Here is a 21,706-nt window from a genome sequence, read left to right as displayed (position 1 = left end):
AGAAGCCAAGGATAGAAACATGTTGAGACTGTATGGTGTAAAAGGCAGTTGTGTGTGTGTGGTGGAAGGGAAAGAAACCGGACAAAAGCTTGGGATCACTTTCTAAATGTACGCCTTCACCTCTATGTAGAGTTACATTAGAACGACTGAAGCAAGCCTTTTCAAGTCTCATTTCCATGGCAACAGAGCAGTGACTGGGACTCTTTGTTCTTCACACCGTCAGCATACACACCTTGTAAATGTTGTCGATACAACAAAGCACACACGCTGCATGTGTTCGGTCTCCAGTGAGACATTTTGGTGACAGATGTATTGATGTCCAGGGACACTGAACATCCTTTGGTACAAATATAGCGCTGTAGGAGACAAGCTAAAAGCTAACCACAGAGAGAGAGTCAATCAAAGAGCAAACACTCATGTTATGTAACACAGTGGAGTCTCAGCTTTACAGTAGATGTGTGAACCCACACGTAATAATATAATGTAGACAGGAAAATAACGGTATGCAAAGGATGGAGCTGGGCAATGCAAACAAGTCATAAATACTATAATGTAAACTTGAGCGTTCATATTTTCAGTTGGGTGTAGCTTGTTTACTTTACTCAACGACACAATCCAAACTGACTCAACCATCCGATGAAACTAAAGCTTGCTTTATTTTATAGGTCTGTAAGTTTCCTAGAAGAAGCCATTTAGCAATAATTGTTGGTAAAATAGAAAAGATATTAAGTCAAATAGACAGTGCAGAGCTCGACAGACAGGTGCCATCGGAACCCATTCTGAAGAGCAGTGTTCAATTGGTCCACTTCCAGTGCATCATTTAAGTGAATTGATAAGCTAGTGTGATGTAGTCTTTTTGTTCAGCTCATCGCGCTTCAACAAAGACATTCCTCTTGAAATCAAAAACTCAGCACAACCAAATGAACTCAAAGAGTCTCAGAACTTTGCCTCTGTTTTCCCCATAACTAGTACCATATCACTACATTTCATTTACATATTTTACCACTAATTTGTGTTAAGTGGTATTACTCAAAAACACATTTGGCTGTGGCTCAGAGGTAGATTGGGTCATCCTCTATTTGGAAGTGAACCATCAAATAATATTCAGAAAATTCTGAATTTTTGATATTGAATTGTTTATTGGACCTTTAGTCCAAATATATATACATTTTTTTTTTTTATTTACCTATATGATATTTTTTTTGTATCACATTTGCTACATCAGGTATATGAGGGCAATTTATTTATCACAACAATTTTTACTTTACAAACAATAACAAATGATGTTCATTGCTTTTTGAACATTTGGAACAACTGAGAAGCCAACTGAGAGTCCAGAATGTTTTTATATTGGGTGCTCTGGCACACAGGGCCAGTGTTGCTAATGGCCTCAGGTGTTTCCACTCTGCCTGACGACCCTCTGCCACACCTGCAAGGAAGGCAGCCAAACGAACAGGCAGACAGGGCAGAGAGGGTCGTCACACATGTCCCACAACACTACCTTTTTGCCATCTAAAAGTAAAAACAAAAACATTGTTTACTCTGAGTTTCTTTTTTTAAAACAAGCAATATAACAAGAGATTATGATAGCCAAGGATTTGTTATTATATATATATATATAAAACATAAATTTCCACTCAATATATCTTACTATGACATTTCTACCTTAATTAGTTTAATTAAATAATCAAAACAGTGTATTTGGCATTAGATATGGCATAATCCAGATTGCATGATGAAATACAATACAAGGATTTACAGGTGAATTCTTACTTTATATACCTGCTGTCTCATATTTGATACCTATATTTTCAACATGATTTTACTGTAAAAAAATAATGAAACATTAATTAATTATAGGTTGCTTCAATACAGTAAATATTGATATTGAAATATTAGTAACACTATAAATGTTATTCTTACCGTAACTGTTTCAAAATTAGCAACGATTACCCTGCCGAAAACGGAACGAGTCACGTCATGACGGCTGCCATTTTAGAAATGGAATTGAAATGCCTGCTACTGCCTGCAGTGCATTGAAAATCCACCAGATGGCAGCAGACATGTATAGGATTGTATACAATACGTTTTTCCAGGAAAGTATTGCTCATGTTAATTACATAAAGGTCTCTGAAACTGTTGTAACAAATATGATACAAATGGCTTTACAGGGTTAAGTCAAATAGACAGTGCAGAGCTCGACAGACAGGTGCCATCGGAACCCATTCTGAAGAGCAGTGTTCAATTGGTCCACTTCCAGTGCATCATTTAAGTGAATTGATAAGCTAGTGTGATGTAGTCTTTTTGTTCAGCTCATCGCGCTTCAACAAAGACATTCCTCTTGAAATCAAAAACTCAGCACAACCAAATGAACTCAAAGAGTCTCAGAACTTTGTCTCTGTTTTCCCCATAACTAGTACCAGATCACTACATTTCATTTACATATGTTACCACTAATTTGTGTTAAGTGGTATTACTCAAAAACACATTTGGCTGTGGCTCAGAGGTAGATTGGGTCATCCTCTATTTGGAAGATCGGCGGTTCGATCCCCGGCTCCTCCAGTCTGCCTTTCGAATTGTCCTTGGGCAAGAACCTGAACCCTAATTGCTTCAGAAGGCTGTGCCATCAGTGCATACAAATGCAAGTCCATTCAGCGTTTACATTGTTTCATTAATTTTGGGTCTGCAGACAATAAACAATGTTTATATAAAAAGACAAAAGAAACAATACAAATACAATACAATACAAAGAAATATGTGCCAACAGTGGTTATTATATGGAAATCATACCAATATGATGCATGATTGCTACACCAATACCAAGAGTGAATACACGTTTTAACTGTTTTTCACTTAAAGCTGCAGTAATGAAAAAGTGAAAAAGCTCTGATGAAGTGACCGTACTCTACCAGCTCAGCAGCAAACAGCAGACAGACTCAGTTAGAGCTTAGCTGGTGAACACAGTGCAGCGTTTAGCAGCTAAAGAGACAGACGCTGGAGGCTTTCCCCTCAGGCGTTGGTGGAGACCCAATCACGGAACACATCGACGTTCTGCCTGACCGCGATTTAGCCTCTGGGAGCAACGGCTAATATTTCTGAGGTTCCGGTTTAGTCAGCGGCTATCAGGGCCAGGATGTCTTTTGTCATGTGCTGCTCATTGTTTGCAGTTTGATGAGCAACTTAAGAGGCGAGAATGGAGTCTATAAACCCATATCTATGAATGGAGACGTATACAATCTAAATCATTGTCAGACGATAGCTGCTGGGTTTCCAGATTTTGGCCAATGGGATCCACCTCATTTGCTCTCCACACGTGCTGTTTACCTGCATTCAACCAAAGACTGCTCAAACGTGATTGGTCGCTACTACTCACAACCCTACAGGGACCATAATATTGTCCTGTTTCCTGCAGATTCTACATTCATATACAGGTATCTGTTTATAGAGATTAGTAGAGACGGAACCAGAGCTAAAAGAAGAGTGAATATTGTCCAATGTGGCGTTCAGAATGAAAATCAACCTGCGTTAAAACAATACAAGAAAGCAAGTAAGAAGGTGTAATCATCGTCTCTGTACGTCTATCACACTCATACATTAGTCAGTGGTTACTGTTAATTAACTCTTGATGATAAATCAATAGTGACTGTATCAGTACTGTGTGATCAAATCTAACCCGTCAGTGTGTGCTGTCCCGTGTGTCTTACAGAAAGCCTACTGTGGCCACTGTGCTGAAAGGATATGGGGGCTGGGCAGGCAGGGCTACAAGTGTATCAACTGCAAACTGCTGGTCCATAAGCGCTGTCACAGACTCATCCCTCAGACCTGCCAAAGGCTTATGGTGAGTGTGTCGACACAGCCTCTCAGCAAACTCTGATGATGAAGATTACATTCCCTCACCGGGAGAGTTTTATGTGACAGTAGTACAAGTGGAACACATGTACTTATATGCTACCACTTTCTTAGGAGATTCAATTCTAAAGTGGTAATAATATTTCTCATTGCACAACTACAGCAAGGTCAGTAGGTCCAAGCTGAAACAGGAAGTTGGTCTGTAGACAGTTTGAGTGACAACTTTTCCCCTTCGTTTTCTTATCCAAACATCAATATAGGACTAACCTGGGTGTCTGATCAACGGACTGCTCTGTTTTATTATTTTTTATTATTATATATATTTTATACATTATTATGTTGTAATAAACTAATGAAATGATCCTTCATCAAGTTTAGGGTTGTTCAGGTTTTTGTTATAACAAAAAGAATAACTGAAACTCAAACCTGACAAAGTAGAAAGCTTCTTTCCGTAAGTAGAAATAGAATCACAGCTCTGACTTTAGTCAGTCTGTTTGGAATCATCTTCAGGTAAAGCTTTGATGAGGGAAATACATTTATTTGACTCTCTGTGATCAAGAAAGATGAATTACAGTAGTACTAAAATACCCACTCTGTACTGTAGGTTGCTCACTGCACTTATAGGTTGAAGGTTTTTTTTCTGTTTTATTTTGGAAAGAAAATAGTTATCAGCTGAAGCCACTGTCAGCATATTAAAGGTGCAATGTGTAACATCTGGCTACCTGCTCCAAACAAATAGGGGGCAGCATTTCACCTCTACTACTGGGTTTAACCAACCTAAATTGACAGTCCATCCATCCATTATCTGATACTGCTTATCCTGTTCAGCTGATCCCAGCGGACAGTGGGCAGAGGCAGGGAACACCCTGGACAGGTCGCCAGACTATCCCAGAGGCTGACACATAGAGACAGACAACTATTGTTCCGCTCACATACTCACCCACGGGCAATTTAGAGTCATCAGTTAACCTAAGCTGCATGTCTTTGTGTGGGAGAAAGCCGCAGAACCCTGAGGGAGAACCCACACTGACACGGGGAGAACATGCAAACTCTGTCCAGCAAACCTGGGCTCCTCTTGCTGTGAGGCGATAGTGCTAGTCACCACACCACCGTGCAGACCTACATTTACAGTCATCAATTTTAAAGAATTTTAAAAAAGCCACTTACAGCAGGGCAAGAATACGTAAAACTGGACCAAACTGCTGATACTCTAAAAGCATGTCAAAATAACACTGATGTTCATGTGTGGCGTCGGCCTGTAGTTTACGTTAGTCATCTTTGTTTGTTTGCTGTGACACTAACCGGTGGCTCTACGGTCCACGTACGCTTTCATAGGTGGTTTATTGGATTAAATTCAAAGTTGCAGGAACGAGAAACTACTCTCATTTTAGGTCCTCCCCGCCACCAGGAGACTACTACACAGGGAGGAGAGCGTGCAGCAGCTCCAAGAGACGGAGCTTCAGTTAGCGGTTAGCTGTAAGAACTCACATCCAGCCAGCCCAAACCCCAGAGCTGGGAGTCACAGTGGGCTGTGGCCAGCCACAGTGCTAGGTCTAACCCGTGTAACAGCAGCAACTGTCATTGTGTTCATATTTTGCAAAATCACCAATGGTCAACCCAGTACAGTATCCTCACACTATCGATATTGAGGTATTTGGTCAAAAATATATTGATATTTTTATTTCTATGTACTAAAACAAGCTCTAAAAACAAACCATGGGTGTATTATTGACACGACCTCGGGGCAGTTCTACTTCTTCGTCCTCTCATGTAACACAGACGTAGACGTATTGACGTAGCCTCAACACTGTGACCTCTTCATATTCTCTTCATCATTTTTTTAAAACTGAAATTCTGGCCAGATCTTACACATTGCACCTTTATTGGATATGTAAGAGATGTGGTATGGTGCTGTAAGCCGCTGTAGGAGCACAATCATACGAATGGAAGATCAAGGAGATCAACGCATTCAACCACAACACAGATACAGCTCTCTTTGCACACTCCCTGTTTGCCTTCCTGTAGCTTGTCCTGCTCTTTTGAAACCAGACATCAAGTTTAGTAACAGCAAACCGGTGTGTTCCATGTAATCGATCCAATTTGACCACAAAGGAAGCATCTGACCTAACACAAAGACCCAAAATCCTGACTAGAATCAATGGAGCTTTGGGCTAACTGTCCGCTGTCAGCAGTGGGCGTCCCCCCTCTTGATCACAGCATTAACCTGATGTCTTCAGTGACAGATCAATGACTTTGAGGCTTGATGAGATCAAATGATTTCATGACTTTATTCCAGTAAAACCCACATTGCCATTAGAGTCTGGGAGCAACAGCATGTCTTTACTAGAGCATATCTCCAAATGCAGACTTTTCCTCACACACATGATTCCTCACACACCAGGAGTGTACCACCAAGAGTGGATATGTCAGTGGGCATTTGGGGGAATGTGTCAGGGTATATTTAGGAGGCCTTTTGAATTTCTTTGTTCAGGATCCAGTCATGCCATCACAGGAGCCCCCTTCAGACGCTAAGAGTGACGAAGTGGACCTTCCACCAGAGGACACAGAGGACACAGACGGAAGTAAGCCCTTCTTCTTTTTTAACAAAGTACTGTGCTGCCATCTTATTGGATCCTTTCATTATTTCTAAGATAAAAAATGTACAAGCTCAATATTTGCCTCACAACTTCAGACTTAAACATTGTTCCACTTATTGAAGAACAGTGGATATAATTCTGAGGAGAGCTAATAATAAGCTACGGCAATGAGGTTCATACTTTGTTTGAGAAACAAGACAAAAACGCTACTCTCACTCCAGTTAACCGTAAATGTTAATGTTAGAGATGAGCAGTGTAATAAAGGATACTATTATCAGGATACGGCAGAATGCTATGGCTGTCAAGTTACATCAAAATAAAAAATGCCTTTGTATCTTTCTGTATGTTTGATCACCGTTGATTCGGAAAGGTTCTTTGAGATTGAGCCTCATGCATTTCAAAGACACTCGACAATGCTGTTATACTTGATACTGCAACTAGTTCACACACTTTCATTCTTACATCTTGAAATGATCCACTAGGGGGCAGTCGTCCCTGACCAACGTCAGAATATCTTTCTTAAGAACTTGTGATTTTGGACAGCATAAACATAACTAAACGTGCTGACTCTGTGTGGCTCTGCTCTAACCTACCCATGGCTGCAGTGGAGGAATAGTTTTGAGCACCACAACCCTGCAGAGTTAGCGTACAGATTGGCCGAGGTTCCAGAGCCTTCAGCGGACAGAAGATACTGCTCATTGTTTCATGACTTTTGAAACCTGATTTTATATACTTGACTGATTTCTTTTATCCTCCAAACTTTGCTGGTGGTTACGTTTTCTGTGGTGTGACAAACTGGGAACACATAATTATTTTTGCTTTACCAGACTTGATTGAACACGATTCTCCCTGTAATGCACAAAAAACAGGACACGAATTGAAACTCATGGTGGTAGGTGGTAAAATGACAACATTGTCTGACAACAGTATGGAAAGAACCCTACAGAGAAATTGATCAGGTCTTGATCAGGTCTGTTTGTTATTATGTCTAACCAAGTCTCGTTCAAGGGGAAGTCTCGTTCTGAAATCTCGTGTCGCGACCACATTGCCAAAATCCTCAACATATTCAGCAATGACATTGGAAATCCTTTAACACTAAGCTAAGCTTTCTGTACTCCAACACAAGGAACTCTGACAACACAGGCTCTGCTCTCTCCAACCCTCACTCATCAACAAGTCACCTCTCAGGATTTCAGAACGAGACTTCTTCTTGAACGAGACTTGGTTAGACTTAGTTTAGCATTCCAGGACTCAGCACTTGTGTTAACTTGTCAGTCTGGTTCAGACTAGTTCTCTGCTGTATATTTCCAAAATGTCACTGTGCTCTCTAAATACTGCCTCCTCGTCACATTTTGAGCCATATTTTGAGCCATATTCTTTTGTCATTTAGTGCAAACTGTTACCATGGAAACATGACTCTTAGTCCAGAGTTAGCCAGAGGCTAGGGTGGCTAACCTTTTAGCCTTAAATGAAGTCAGTCTTTAATTTGAACATTTACATTTTCTTTAAATAACTTGTGTTAAACTAATCTACGAGCAGAGAGAAGACTGGCCTAAAATACAGAGCACTCTATGTGACCTCTGACCTCTGACTTGGGCTTTCTGTCACGTCTTTGTCAAATCCACAAGCAGTGAAACCCTTATGAGAGCCTCAAGAACACACAAACAACATACATGACTGAACACAGCTCCCATCACTTTTATATTAGCAAACAAAGTTGATCATTACTGGTACCAATGAAGACACCGTAATGTACACACTGTACATTACATAGAGAGGACAGTATACACATGATGTCATCCCCAGACAAAGGAATTAATAGAACTGATACTTTGTTCAAAAGATTCTCTTTAGACCCCGGTAGCTTCACCGCACACTCGCCATCATCATTTATGTAACTATGAAGAGTTATCTAACCACATTGCTGCTCTCTGATGGGATCCCATAGAACACAGTGGTAAATCCTATTAAAGGGAGACTGTGTGGACTGATGGGGGTCTGCTGGGGGTCCCTGATATGAAATGCTCTCTGGATTGACCTAGTTTGGAATTCCTGGTGGATAGTTGGACTTGATTCTGTGTACTCTACCTACCTCTACTGGACAAAAAAAGAACAGCAAGTTAAACCTGTCAGTGCAGATTTGCTTATGTCACATTATAAATGTGTTTTTCTGTGTCTGCAGTACCTTTTCTACCACACAACTGTACAGTAGATAAAACAGAGGATGCAGATACAGAGGTGAGAAATTACTGTCATTTGATAGAAGTTTGCATGGTCATATTTGTTGCTCTTAAAGTTTGTAAAATAATCATCCTGTCCTGATTTACACTCACAAAGTGTAATAATGTCTTTAAAAAAAATACAATAAACATTTTACACGTTTGGGAAAAGGAGACAAATATTTTTCTTTGTTTCAAAATCATTTGGAAAGCACTGCTACTTGATCATTCTTCTACCTAAAACATTCTAACCATTCATATTTATTGTGAATGTATCAATACACGCCCACCACTCTGACCTCTGCCCCCTGTAGGACATCAAAGCAGTAGTGGACGGCATCGATGGCATCAAGCTGTCCCAGGGCCTGGCTCTCGGGCTGGGTGACTTCGACCTGATCCGAGTGATCGGGCGCGGCAGCTACGCCAAGGTCCTGCTGGTCCGGCTAAAGAAGAACAAGCAGGTGTACGCCATGAAGGTGGTGAAGAAGGAGCTGGTCCACGATGACGAGGTGAGACACTCAGGACACCTGGGAGGGCCAGGTTGTGAGACAGGGGGCCGGGTGCATAGTGCTCAGAGTTACTCTACAACACAGACTAAAATCAACTCCAGAGTGTGGTGCACTTGTTACCAGACCAAACTTCTTCTCTGCTTAGAATGGCAGTTATCAGGTTATCAATCTTTTTTCTTATTTTTGTATTTAAATGAGAAAAAACTTGGTGTCCTTGACAACGAGCCTTCATTTGATGTGGACTTGATCCAGACACTAGAGACACTTAATGCATCATGAGTCATCTGCAACATTACTAAAAAAGGAAAAGTGGAAGCCACTTCTCTCATGTTCCACTTTGTGTGCTTTGTTTATATCATCAACAGCTTAATGCCAACACCTTTTTATTTATGCACTAGCTGAATCCTCATTTATCCTGTAGCTACCCAACATAAGATGAGATAAGATAATCCTTTATTAGACCCGCAGTGGGGAAACTTACAGGATTTCCCCAGTTAAAGTTTATGTACAGGTGTAAAGTTATGTACAGGTGTCTGACATCATACTGGCATGACCAACTTGGGTCCTATTTTTGTAAAAGCCATTCTGATAACTCCCCAAAATAATTGCTGAGATTCAGAAACACAACATCACTACAGAAGGGCAAGAACCAGGAGAGTCAGAGGATCAGACGGGTAAACAAACCCAGCATTTGCTTCCAGAATATCTAAACCCCTTTTACATGGCGGTAAAGGGGAAAACAAGAGCACCTGAAATGCTGCTAGTTTCACTTTTGCCTTGATTTTAACTTGTAAATATATTTTGGTGCAAACTGTGTGACCAGTCTGTTCTTTCCATGCCCAGATAACCTTTACAATGTTATTATTACTGGTGGGAATGACGGCCAAATCTACAAATACACTAAACCAGAATGAAGACAAAAGACAAGGAATAGAAACCTGTTGTCAACTCTGTCAAATACATTTTAACAAGAAGATCATCTTTGGATTCTGGTGCTGTGTCCAGAAACGGATTTCTAAGGAAGAGCCTTGAGAGTGAAAAGTGTCATGTGTTTGGCTCTTTGTACACAGCTGTTTATTTCTGCCCATCCAAAGCAAACACTCATTCTTTGCAATGCAAGATGCTTCCACTCTTTTTACTTCTGGATTGGCCCAGAAATCGATCAGGAACAAGGGGATGGGTCATTGCTGTGTAGAAATCGAGCCAAGTAACACACACTGGTGGCATGTGATGTACGTTAAGACATTTCTGTGTGACCCCACAGCAGGATACACCACTGTCCTGTTTTCCAGCTTCAACTTGCGTTGCTGCTTGCGTTGCTGGACAGCAGCACTTTCTTTAATGGCGTTCACTCCCCAGGGTGGCTCCACTAGCTTTTGCCCCCTCTGGTTTGTGCTGCGGACGTCAAATGACACAAAGCTATACAAACCAGCCAGTGTCTCATGCAATGTACGGTGGCACACATACAGTTATGATCTGTAGGACTTCTGCATTGATCCTGGACGCATGAAAGGAAATCAGTCTATTAGTGGGTCAGATGTGTTTCATGGAAAGGGATACTCTTTTGTATCACATCGTCAGCACATGTGGTTCGGCTTCTGGATACTCTCTCTCTTATAGCTTTGACCTTGCATTCCAAAAGTCCCTGATTAGCTGGTGAGGATGAAAAGCAGCAGGACTGTGGGTCCGGAGGGCATGCAGGGACGATGTAACAGGTCTGAGAGCAGTAATCAGGGAGGAAGGGAGGCTGGAGATTCAACAGTGAGCGGTGGAGAGATGGCAAGCAGGGATAAGTAAAAGGGAGTGAAGTAGGAGACGGGGGAGGGGGGGGGGGGTGGCTTATGAATGGGAACAGGGGCTCAGAAGGAAGCTGGCGAAGTGAGTGGGTGACTCACTGGAGAAGATGCAATCTCAATATCCCATCATTTTTCCAGTGATGAATCACCAGATGAACATGAACATTTTCAAGGACTAAGTCTGCATAACGCTCAAGCAGGAAAGACGCAGACATACACATCTGTCACATTTATTATTAATGTGAGTTTAACTGGCAGAGAGTTTCCACATTTCACATTTCATTCAAGTGGACAAGAAAAAGGACAATTATCATCCTTCCATGTTCACACAAACTAGTACATAGTACTAAATAGTACAATACATGATGTTCAGAGAATTATGATTATTTTTTCGTCATTTTGAAATATTGATATCAATCTCATGTCTGTGTGTTGAGTACAGAGCCGGAGTCAGGACGTAGTTAGCCTAGCTGAGAATAAAGACTTGCAGCAGGTGGAGACAGTAAGCCTGGGAAGGTCCAAAGCTCAATACTACACTGTAGTTTAGTCTGTACACAAACAGAAATGGTTTGTGGTTTTATTTCCTGGAACGACTGCTTACCCATTCGCCCACACACACACACACACACACACACACACACACACACACACACACGCACACGCACACACTTGGATGGAGGCAGCGAATGCACTGTGTCTGGCTTTAGCTCAAGTTGCCCACACACAGTCAGCAAGTTGAGATTTTGGTTTTGGTCTCCGTACAGACACGATGGCACCAAACCGGACAACCTCACTGTGACGACAAAACAGGAGGCTGCTTGACAAATTTGTTATGAATGAATCCAAAAGACAAATTGTTTATTTTACATTTATACAAACAAGATTTTGACACGCTTCAGAGGTGCTGCCCTGTGTCCTTTTGAACCACTTTCTTACTCACATGTCACATTTGTTGCTCTGACAGTCAGTTGATAGTCGATAGAATGTCAGTGCATCATTGTTCCTGTGGAAGTGTTAGACTTTCTTTAAACTCACTAGTGTTGTCATACTACCAATCAGGGAATGTCCACGACCACACTTCAGTTCTGTTCTTTCATTTTGCACAAAGGCTTCAGGAAATAAATCCAATCCTGTTTGGTCTCACACTGAAGTCGAGCAACAACAAAAACGTTTGTTGAATGAAATAGAAAAAGCTGAAGTGTGATCTTCAATCACTGGCGTCTCTAGTAAAACATGCAGCCTTTACTAAATGATCTGACGGCCGCTCTGCCCTGTTCACGACTGGAATATAAAGTCAGTTCTTTTATTCAGCACACAAGTGTCAAACTCAAGCCCCTCGCAAATTTTGATGCGGCCGTTATCAGTTCAGGTTCTCAACACATTTTAGTCCCGCCTTCTTGTAGCTTTGGGCTGCACAGCGACGCACACCCGGGCATGTGTCAAAACCCAACAGATAGTCACGCTTCCATTGTCTGTAAGCAAGCAAAAAAAGAATGGCACAAAAAAGGAAAGTTGATGCTGAAATAGGCTGCATGTGAGTTTTGCTTGTAAACATGTAAACTACATGATCAAAGATCTTTCACTTAGATCTTTTCATTAAGTGTCCCACACAACCATCGCGTTGTCATATCCAGGCCAAGCTTTATCCTACTTGTAAGAATGTAACCAGAAGGCCTTATTTTGCTTGATTAAATGCCACGATGGCCAAGCAACCTTTGACTTTTTAAGGGCTTCATGTGGACCAAAGTGTATTTGAGAAGGTTATATGGGACTTGCAACAATACAACCAAAGTTATTTTATTTTTAGATTAGATGAAAGCATGTTAATAACTATATATATCTGGCCCTTGATGTGATTTTAATTTCCCAGTTGAAATTGACTTTGAACTGACTGAACTAGTTACACTGTGTTTTGCATACACTGTACCTTTAAATGGAATGAAAACCAAAAGAATCAAAGAGTAAGTTGAGAGGGATCAGTACTGAATCCTTCTGACTTTGCTGTGTTTGTGTTGCATAAACCCACTAGATGGTGCTGTTGCTCAACATATAACTAAACACAGAAACTGCCGGGCTCATGTAGAACCAGTATCACTGTCCAGAGCTACAGCATCATCCAACATCTGCACAACTAATCCAGGACAGCATAAATCATGTCACAGGCTTCATACCTCCACTCCCCCTTATCAACTGATAACATGTTTTATTTCTTTTCCACACATAAACACGTCATTCTAAAATCCAATGCTGAAATCCACATTTTTTGTGACAGCTGAAGACCAAAACAGATTACTCTATAAGAGATGTTTCCATAATAAAGAGGCTGTAAGGAAACCATCAAGTGCTAATTTTGTGATTGGACGTTCATTCACTAGTTTAATAATTCATCCGTTTAGTAGTCTGTTGCTTGACATCAGAGGAAGCTTGTGCGAGCTCTCACAGACAGACCGCAAACTACGAGAGGAGCTGAAATGACCAACACGAGACATGTTGTAGTGGCATATTCTGCATAATTATAAATTCCTCCAGTAATAATGAGTTGACCAGAAGGAATTTGGTATGGAGTGCTCTATTGATGTCATAAATTAACCATATGGAGTTGGAGCACAGCGTGGGAGAACTCATAATTTTGACACGTTATATTATAGATTACATAAAACATTAACCATCATCAACTTTTTAAATTGGCATAAAACAACTCAACCTCAGGCTAAACACTCATACTTCTCTATAAGTGAAGTATGAACAACTAAAACCACAGCTGACTGATGATAATGAAAGGAAATGGATTTAAGAATGAAGATACTATCGGTTCTCTTTCTTTACTAGCTGTCAATGGTTGAGGTTACTCTTTATCCCGCTGCTTTTTATAGAATGATTCCAGTGGTGGCTGCGAGTTGTTTCTGACTCGCGTGATCCAAGTGATCCCAATACTTCTGTAGCGTTTTAGGTAAAGCTAATCATTCATTAAAAGAAAATACATTTAATCACTTCAGGAATTCATAACAAAAAGAAAACCTGCTTTAAACCAAATTTGTCAGCGTTTTCCCTATGGTGATACAAACTCCTGCTTGCCTCCTCCCTATCCACAGTGCTACACCATTCAGTTCAAAACTAAAGATACCGTACTTCAATAATTCAAGCCCTTTAATACTACTATATTCAATCATATTTACATAACCACGATACAAAAATCTGTTTCAGCTCCTAAATGTCAAATGCATGTGCAGCTTTACAATTACCACATCAATTCAAAATAGAGCTTCCCCATAGTTACTATGAAATACAGAGACTAGGGAACCTTGTGAGTATTGGAGTTTTCTCCTTGTTGGGGCTCAATCTTTACCGTTGGCCCCTACTGAATGTCCATTTCAATTACTCAGTGGGCATTAGCATGCATAACTTAGTTATATGCCACTCCAATGTGCTGATGCTCATTTTAATTTCCACCTTGGGAGTTGTATATAGAACACGACCTGTAATCCATTCCTTGGTGCAGAGTCTTCCGTGAGGAGGCAAACAATGACGCAAGGCTGGACATTTCTTTGTGTAAGAGCCCATTTCTGTCTGGAAGATATTCTTTTATCCACCGCTTTCAGAATAGATTTGCTTTATATTGCACCTGACACCACCTTCTGCAGGTCTAGCGGTGTTCCTTTTTAGAAAGACTAAGAGGCAGAGGTGGCTGAGTTTTTAATTGACAGGTGGTTTGGAGTCAGGGCCTCCAGGTCATTTGATACCTTTGTAATCATTGACGATGGCCTCTACTTCACATAGTACAGTTTGCATCATCAAGGGTTTGCTGTTGAAGCAGTGCACTCAGAATTGTCTTTCCAAGATGCAACCGTGATGTGAAAGCTGGGGAAGAATTTGACTTCCAGGAGATTCCCTTTTAAGGAAGTCATTCTGTATCTGCACACAGTTTAATTCTTTAAAGGTATCGCTATCTTGTATGACTTGACCCCTTGCAAATTGCATTTGAACACAAATCATTATCCGAATCAGTAGGAATGTGCCACCTCAATGAGAACAGCTTGTTTAGTTGAGCAGGAGAATACGGCACCATATCTCTGATCCTCTGTCCTGTTTCACCCCAAATGGACCAAAGTAGTCCAGTCCTACATCGGTAAATGGTGGCTCATCAGGAAGCAACGGGTCTTGTGATAGGTCTGCCATCTTTCGGCCACCTCGATCATCACTTTGTCTTTTAAATACATTGCATTTGGTGATGACCCTCCTCATAGCCAGTAGCCATTTTGGTATGAACATTTTGGTGGGGCCACACAATATAAACACAACAAAATTTGATGATGTAATCAAAACATATCATAGATATATCACATTGAACCATACTCTCACAACCAATATACTGCACAAGTGAGAGAGGGAGACACTGTGATAATGTACCACCAACAGCAGAGATGACACAATTCAAGAAGAAGAATGCCTTCTAAAATCACACAATGCAGATCTGACGACAGAGCTTACCATACCAACATAGGACCACCGAAGGACAATATTTAAAGATCATGTGATTGGTTGAAAATGAGACTGACATCTGATTGGCTACAGATAGGTCCATGTTAAAATCCAGCCACGTCAGGGGAGTCTCATAAACCCACACACAAATGTGGAGCAATCCACTAACAAATGCAGTACGATCCACAAATAAATACATACAAATCCACAAACAAATAGAAAAATCCACACACAAATCCACACAAATGCAGAAATATATTTGTGACTTTGTTTTTATATTTAGATAAATACTAATTTATTTATGTGTGCATTGGAATGTATTTGTGAATCCTTCTGTGTGCATTTGTAAATCGAATATATTTGTGAATTGTTCTGTGCACATTTGTGAGTCTTTCTGTGTGCATTTGCAATTATTGAGAATGATCTGACCCCATATTGTTATGCTGTCACTCATGATGTCACGCCCCTCTCAGTTGATGACACGCCCCCCACGCCAGATCAGGGTCAAAAGTGAATCTGAAAATATATAATCTGAAAGTGAAAAATATAAGACCTCAAATATCAAAATATATATGAAAGTGAAAAATGAAAAAGAAAAATGTATTCAAAACAATTCCAGAACTGAATCAAAATTATATTCAACCTCAAAAAATGTTTTCATTCACTTGTTTTTATTTTGAATACATCGCTGTATTTTTCAATGTTCAACACCACAACTTGAACTTTCAGGTTCAAATTTTTTTTTCAAATGAACAAAACTTTTACCGTTTTTTTTACCTGTTTTCTTCAATGGGACGGTTGTATTCTTCAATGCCACATCTGTACGCACCATCAAGCTGAGCCAACGTTCATTGCTACCACTAAGCCTAACTTGAAGGCATTATCAACATATGATGGTGTTTTACCACCCCTTCTAAAATATGTTTCAAGTCTTTAAATCCACTTGCTGTCCAGACAGTTTCCTCTCCGAAAAAGAAGAAATGGAAAGCAGAACAGGGCTTTTTTTAAATTAAGTTTTCCTTTTGAACCACTCGTTGTTTAATTCTTTTTTTTTTTTTTAAATCTTTTCCTTCTTGAGATATGATAAATTCATCCAGCCAAGCATTTTATTTCCAATTTTTGCTCCAGGGGTACTAAATCGTACTGTAGTTAAATAATCCACACGAGTCATCAATGCTGTTGTAAGTACAAAATCAGTCCCCCTTTAGCTAGCTAGCAAGACGTGTACACCCTTGCACCATTAAAACCAGTTGAGTTTGCCATTATTGTGTCTGAAATAGAGAAAAGTCTATTACTTCTTCTGTACCACAGCACCCCACAGGCCCCTCATGCAAAAACAAAGATGCTTATAGCAGTATCTGCACCTGGTATCCAATATGTTTGCAGCAGCTGAAGATGTAGATTCTCTGGACAACCTCCTTGTGTACTCGCCTGAGGATGAGTTGTGTCACATGACGGCTTTTAGGAAGAAGAGCCGGGTCTTTGTCTTGGGGGCGATTGTGAGTCAGAAGTTTGAGCGGGTCGTCCCTCAATCAGAACATCGGTGGTTCGATCCCCGGCTCCTGTAGTCCATGTTGAGGTGTCCGTGGGCAAGACACTTAACCCCAAATTGTTCCCGAAGTCTGTGCCTATCGTGGGGCCTGATGGGCAGGTAGCACCTTGCATGGTGGCTTCTATCATCAGTGTGTGAATGGGTGTGAATGGTGAATGATGACATGTTGTGTTAAAGAGCTTTGAGTGGTCGGAAGACTAGAAAGGCGCTATACAAGTACAGTCCATTTGCCATCTTAATACACCATGCCGAATCTCTTCCTCTGTTGCTCAAGGTCATCTGTAGACTGCGGTCAGTGAAGAAGTGTGAGTAGTTCTATTTTCCCTTTCTCCAAGTGAATTGCTTGCTTACTAATGAAGAGACACACTGCTCTCTTGACCTCATTCCAAGTCAATGGCTGGTCTATCAGGTCTTCTGTACCTGGTACAGCTGTGACTAACACACTGGTTTTTATTGCTGGGTCCCCAGCTTCTCCTTGACTGATGCCATCTGGTATTCAGGTGTATCTCACTTTATTTCAATATCTTGACTGATCAGAAGCACAGCGGTTGTTTTCAAAATGATACGTTCCGTCCCCTAATAACCATAATCTTGGGGATAATGATGAGAAGGCAATTCTTGATGAATATGGCGGATACCTGATCATCATTGGTTCTAATCTTTGTTGGCAGCATAACCCCATTGTTAATATCAGTTGAAGGTAAAAGAAAGAGGTTTTGTTGGATTAAGGTGTTCTCACGGCGTGTAATTGTTAGTAGTTTTTAATCTTCAAATTGTTTAAATCTTTCATTACACCTTCAATGAAAGATCGGCAGGTCCATTCCCGGCACCTCCAATCCACATGTAGCAGTGAACTACCGCAAACTGCTGCTGAAGGCTGTGCCGTCAGTGTATGAATGGGTGTGAATGTGAATTAGATTAGTTGTGATGGGCAGTGTGTGAATGTGTGTATCATGACATGTAGTGGAAAGCACTTTGAGTGAACGGTAGACTAGAAAGGTGCTAAACAAATGCAAGTACATTTACCACCTACTTTTACACCTATTTTTTAAATTAAAAAAAAACATGAAATAGTTGTATTATAAAGTAGCCATTATAAGTGATGTGCAACGGTCAGAAATTGTTAGATAATCCAACGAGCACTTTGTTGGTGGCATTCTGAAGTTTTACCAATATCAGATTCAAATGAAGCACCTGTATACACATAATCCGTATATATATATATATATATATATATATATATATATATAATATATATATATGTATGTGTATATATATATACACAGAAAGAGAGAATAATCCTGAATGTGAGGATTGTTCTAGAGACAGACTACACTTTATATTTGTAGCATGGTGTATCTTCCTCTGTCTGTTTAACCACAGAGAATGTCTATTGATCAGACAAATTGATTGTTAATACATTATCTTCCCCTCATGCCATCTCTGTCTCCGTCTCTCCTCATCCCTCCAGGATATCGACTGGGTGCAGACGGAGAAGCACGTGTTCGAGCAGGCGTCCACCAATCCATTCTTAGTAGGCCTCCACTCCTGTTTCCAGACAGAAAGTCGGTAAGATCACAATAAGACTGACACTCATACTGCATTTAAAGCAACTTGAACTTGCATGAAAAAGCACAACTGCGCTCTGCTCAATGTCATTTAAAGTTTTTAATTAAACATTTGCTCCAATGAAGGTCTAGTGATCAAAAGCTAGGCGTCTTCATTAAACTGGACGTATCTAGAGCCTTCCTTTCTCCATACTAAATGTTTTTGGCCATCTTGCACTGTCTTGTGTGGTGATCTTTTCAAAAGGAAGTCCAAAAGCTATTAAAAAGGCAAAGACGAGCCATACCATGCTTGAGATGTTCCAATGAAACTTTTTCATTCCCGATTCCAATATCTGAACTTGCGTATCAGTCGATACAGAGTACCAATCTGATACCAGCGTTAAAACCACATCACCATTTTACTGGTGGGATTTTCCAGTGTAAAATATTGCTAAGTCGCTGACATTTTTCTAGCTCCGGGTAAAGTTACACTCTCTGATAGCACCTCGTCGGATCTGCACTGTTCATGTGGCACATACAGCTCTCAGCAGAGATGAGAAAGAAGCGAGGCGGCTCGCTCGTTAACTCATCACAGTTGCACATGCTCAGTAGCAATCTGGCAGGGTGTACAGATCAAGTAGCAGGTGGCACGTGTTGTTGTTGTTCCTGTGTAGCATAAATGAGCTGATAAATATTATGATGACATGATATTGGATCGGTGCATAGACTGGCTTCACACAGATACCCACTCCAGCATTTCAGGCTGTATAAGAGGCATTTCTAATACATTAATACATTTTCCGATATCATTTGCATATATCATCGAGGCATAAACTACTGTATATCAGACCACAACAACACTACTTGTTAGTAGGTGAACTCATACTTGGTTTTGGTCTCTTCAATGGATTTGTTAGGAAAATTAAAAAGAAAATATGAACGATTGGCAGACTCAACATGTAACATATCTGTTCGAAATAATAAAAGTTAAATATATGCCTTCTCCAGAAACCGATTGCTTTAAATCAAAGTGACAAGCACAGGAGCTCTTTTGTATCTGATATCTTTTCTACATCTGATATGTCATTATGCATCTCTTTGTTTTTCACATTTTTTGTACAAACAATCTAGTCCTAAACAGCATCAATGGTGTTCTGATGGGTTTTCTCATCACTCTCTGGTTTGCAGGTTATTTCTGGTGATTGAATATGTGAAAGGCGGGGACTTGATGTTTCATATGCAACGACAAAGGAAGCTCCCTGAAGAGCATGCAAGGTAAACATATGTATAGTTACTTCCACATGGAAAAATGAAACTTTTGTCAACTCATATCAGAGATGAAATATTTTTAAACATATATAAAGTGAAGTGGCTTTATATTTTCAACTTTATCAAATGTTATACTGTAATAAAAACAAATATCAGGACCAAGTTACTGCAGTGAGGCCTCCAGGAATATGCTCCATGATCAGAGGGTGGCAGAGAAGTGGGCTCATTTTGGTTAAGTATGGCATAGTCAGCTAACCTGACCCGCTGGACGGTTTGTTACACAGAACCATCTGAGAAGCCATCATTACAAACTGTTTGGAAAAGGGCAGGCACCCTCAAAAAATACAATCAGACTCTTGCTAAAGCCAGTCGGGAGAAGAGAGAAGACATCTTTTCCTTGTCAAAAAGTCTTCAGTGTCATTCTTTGCTTTTCTTTTTAATGAAGAGATACTCTCCAGTCCTAATAAAACGGATGCCATTGCAGCATCAACGCTAACCTCTTCAGGAGCCGCCATTGTTGTTTAGAAGAAACAGTCTCTCTGTGTCGTCACACACACAAAAGCCACACCCATAGCTGGCAGTAGCTCCTCACAGGACTCTGAGTGGTCCATGCTCTGGTTTACCAGTCACAAACGCATTACATGAAGCCTGACAAGATGGATTTTCATGTGATATGTGATCCCACGATTCTTGGTACTCCTTTTCATTTCACGTACAGTAATGTTATGGGGTGTGTGCAGTGTCTTTTTTTTTTGCCTTTCATAAACCATCAGTTTCATAAAAGCATCTGGCTTTTTGCCGTGTAGGACTGCTAGATTGAGTGTGAGCTTGGTGGAAGATGCTTTTATATGCACCTTGTTTGCGCTCAGTCTAAAATGTTCCTACCATCCTTCTTCCAAGGACTCCTTACAAACGTATGCTGAATGGGATTCTTTAGAAGCTCTTCATGGAAGCGGCAACGCTGCCAAAATTCAACTGAACACGTATTTTTCCACCTCTGAGAAACATAATGAGCACCCATAATTCATTGTGCCTCTGTACTTGCAGGGCATTCCAACTGCGGCTCTGATAAATGCTGGATCAAAGGCTGAGTGATTTAGAGAGGCACCGTTGGGCCCCTATCGGCCCCTGCAATCTGTATTCTGGAGACAGTGGCTGTACATATTCAAAGCAGCATGTTAATCACTCATAATGATTGTACATATTCATGAGCAGCGCTCTTAGAGAGAGCTCTGCCACATTTCCCCCACACCGTGGGGGAGGCGGGCCGGTGGGTGATGGATGGTGCTGCTGATAGGACGCAGCTCCTATCAGTCTGATGCCAGTAGTGAAACAACGGTGTACAATGGAGGCTGTCACAGTGAAAAACGTGGGGGAGCGATGTGGGATTTGTGTGTTCTCTGTCAAACATCCCTCCGCTGCAGTCTTTCCCTCAGTGTTTGACAATCATGGATTTACAGCAGGCAGACAGCAAGAGGCTCGTCACTGTTAATGAAGGCTTATCTCCTAGAGACAGAATGCACACTACCTACACATGGAGAGGAAATACTACTGACTCACTGATGCACACCAAGTACATCCAATTAAGGTTCAAAACTAGAGGCTTTTAAGAGTATTGTGTTCTATAAATATGTCAATGTTCACCATAACCAGATTGATCATAGATATACTGAAAGCCCTTTATACCCCAATAACCAATAACCAATAACCATTTGGTCTAAAGCATACTGGAGCACATGGCGTTAAGTCAACAAACTTCCTTAGATAGTTAACATTTCTACGCCAATTACGTATGTACAAAGATTTACATTTTCTTAAGTAATCTTCGCTAAGTCCCGCCCCTTGAGTGTCCCCCCCCTTGACTGTCCAATCATAGCATAGCATTAGCC

At 40.7% G+C, this 21,706-nt stretch overlaps 1 protein-coding gene across 1 annotated transcript in view; it reads left to right on the top strand.

Moving 5' to 3' along the window:
- Positions 1 to 21,706, top strand: part of prkcz (protein kinase C, zeta) — a 143,901-nt gene that overhangs the window by 71,004 nt on the left and 51,191 nt on the right. Inside the window, exons 6-11 of the mRNA XM_079180001.1 lie at positions 3,707 to 3,838; positions 6,341 to 6,431; positions 8,629 to 8,684; positions 8,980 to 9,174; positions 18,473 to 18,570; positions 19,737 to 19,823. Of these exons, the coding sequence (XP_079036127.1) occupies positions 3,707 to 3,838; positions 6,341 to 6,431; positions 8,629 to 8,684; positions 8,980 to 9,174; positions 18,473 to 18,570; positions 19,737 to 19,823 (659 nt within the window). The remainder of the gene's footprint in view (positions 1 to 3,706; positions 3,839 to 6,340; positions 6,432 to 8,628; positions 8,685 to 8,979; positions 9,175 to 18,472; positions 18,571 to 19,736; positions 19,824 to 21,706) is intronic.

This window comes from Pholis gunnellus (genome assembly GCF_910591455.1).
Source record: "Pholis gunnellus genome assembly, chromosome: 2".
Classification (NCBI taxonomy): Eukaryota; Metazoa; Chordata; class Actinopteri; order Perciformes; family Pholidae; genus Pholis; species Pholis gunnellus.
This window is presented reverse-complemented; position numbering and strand designations above follow the sequence as displayed.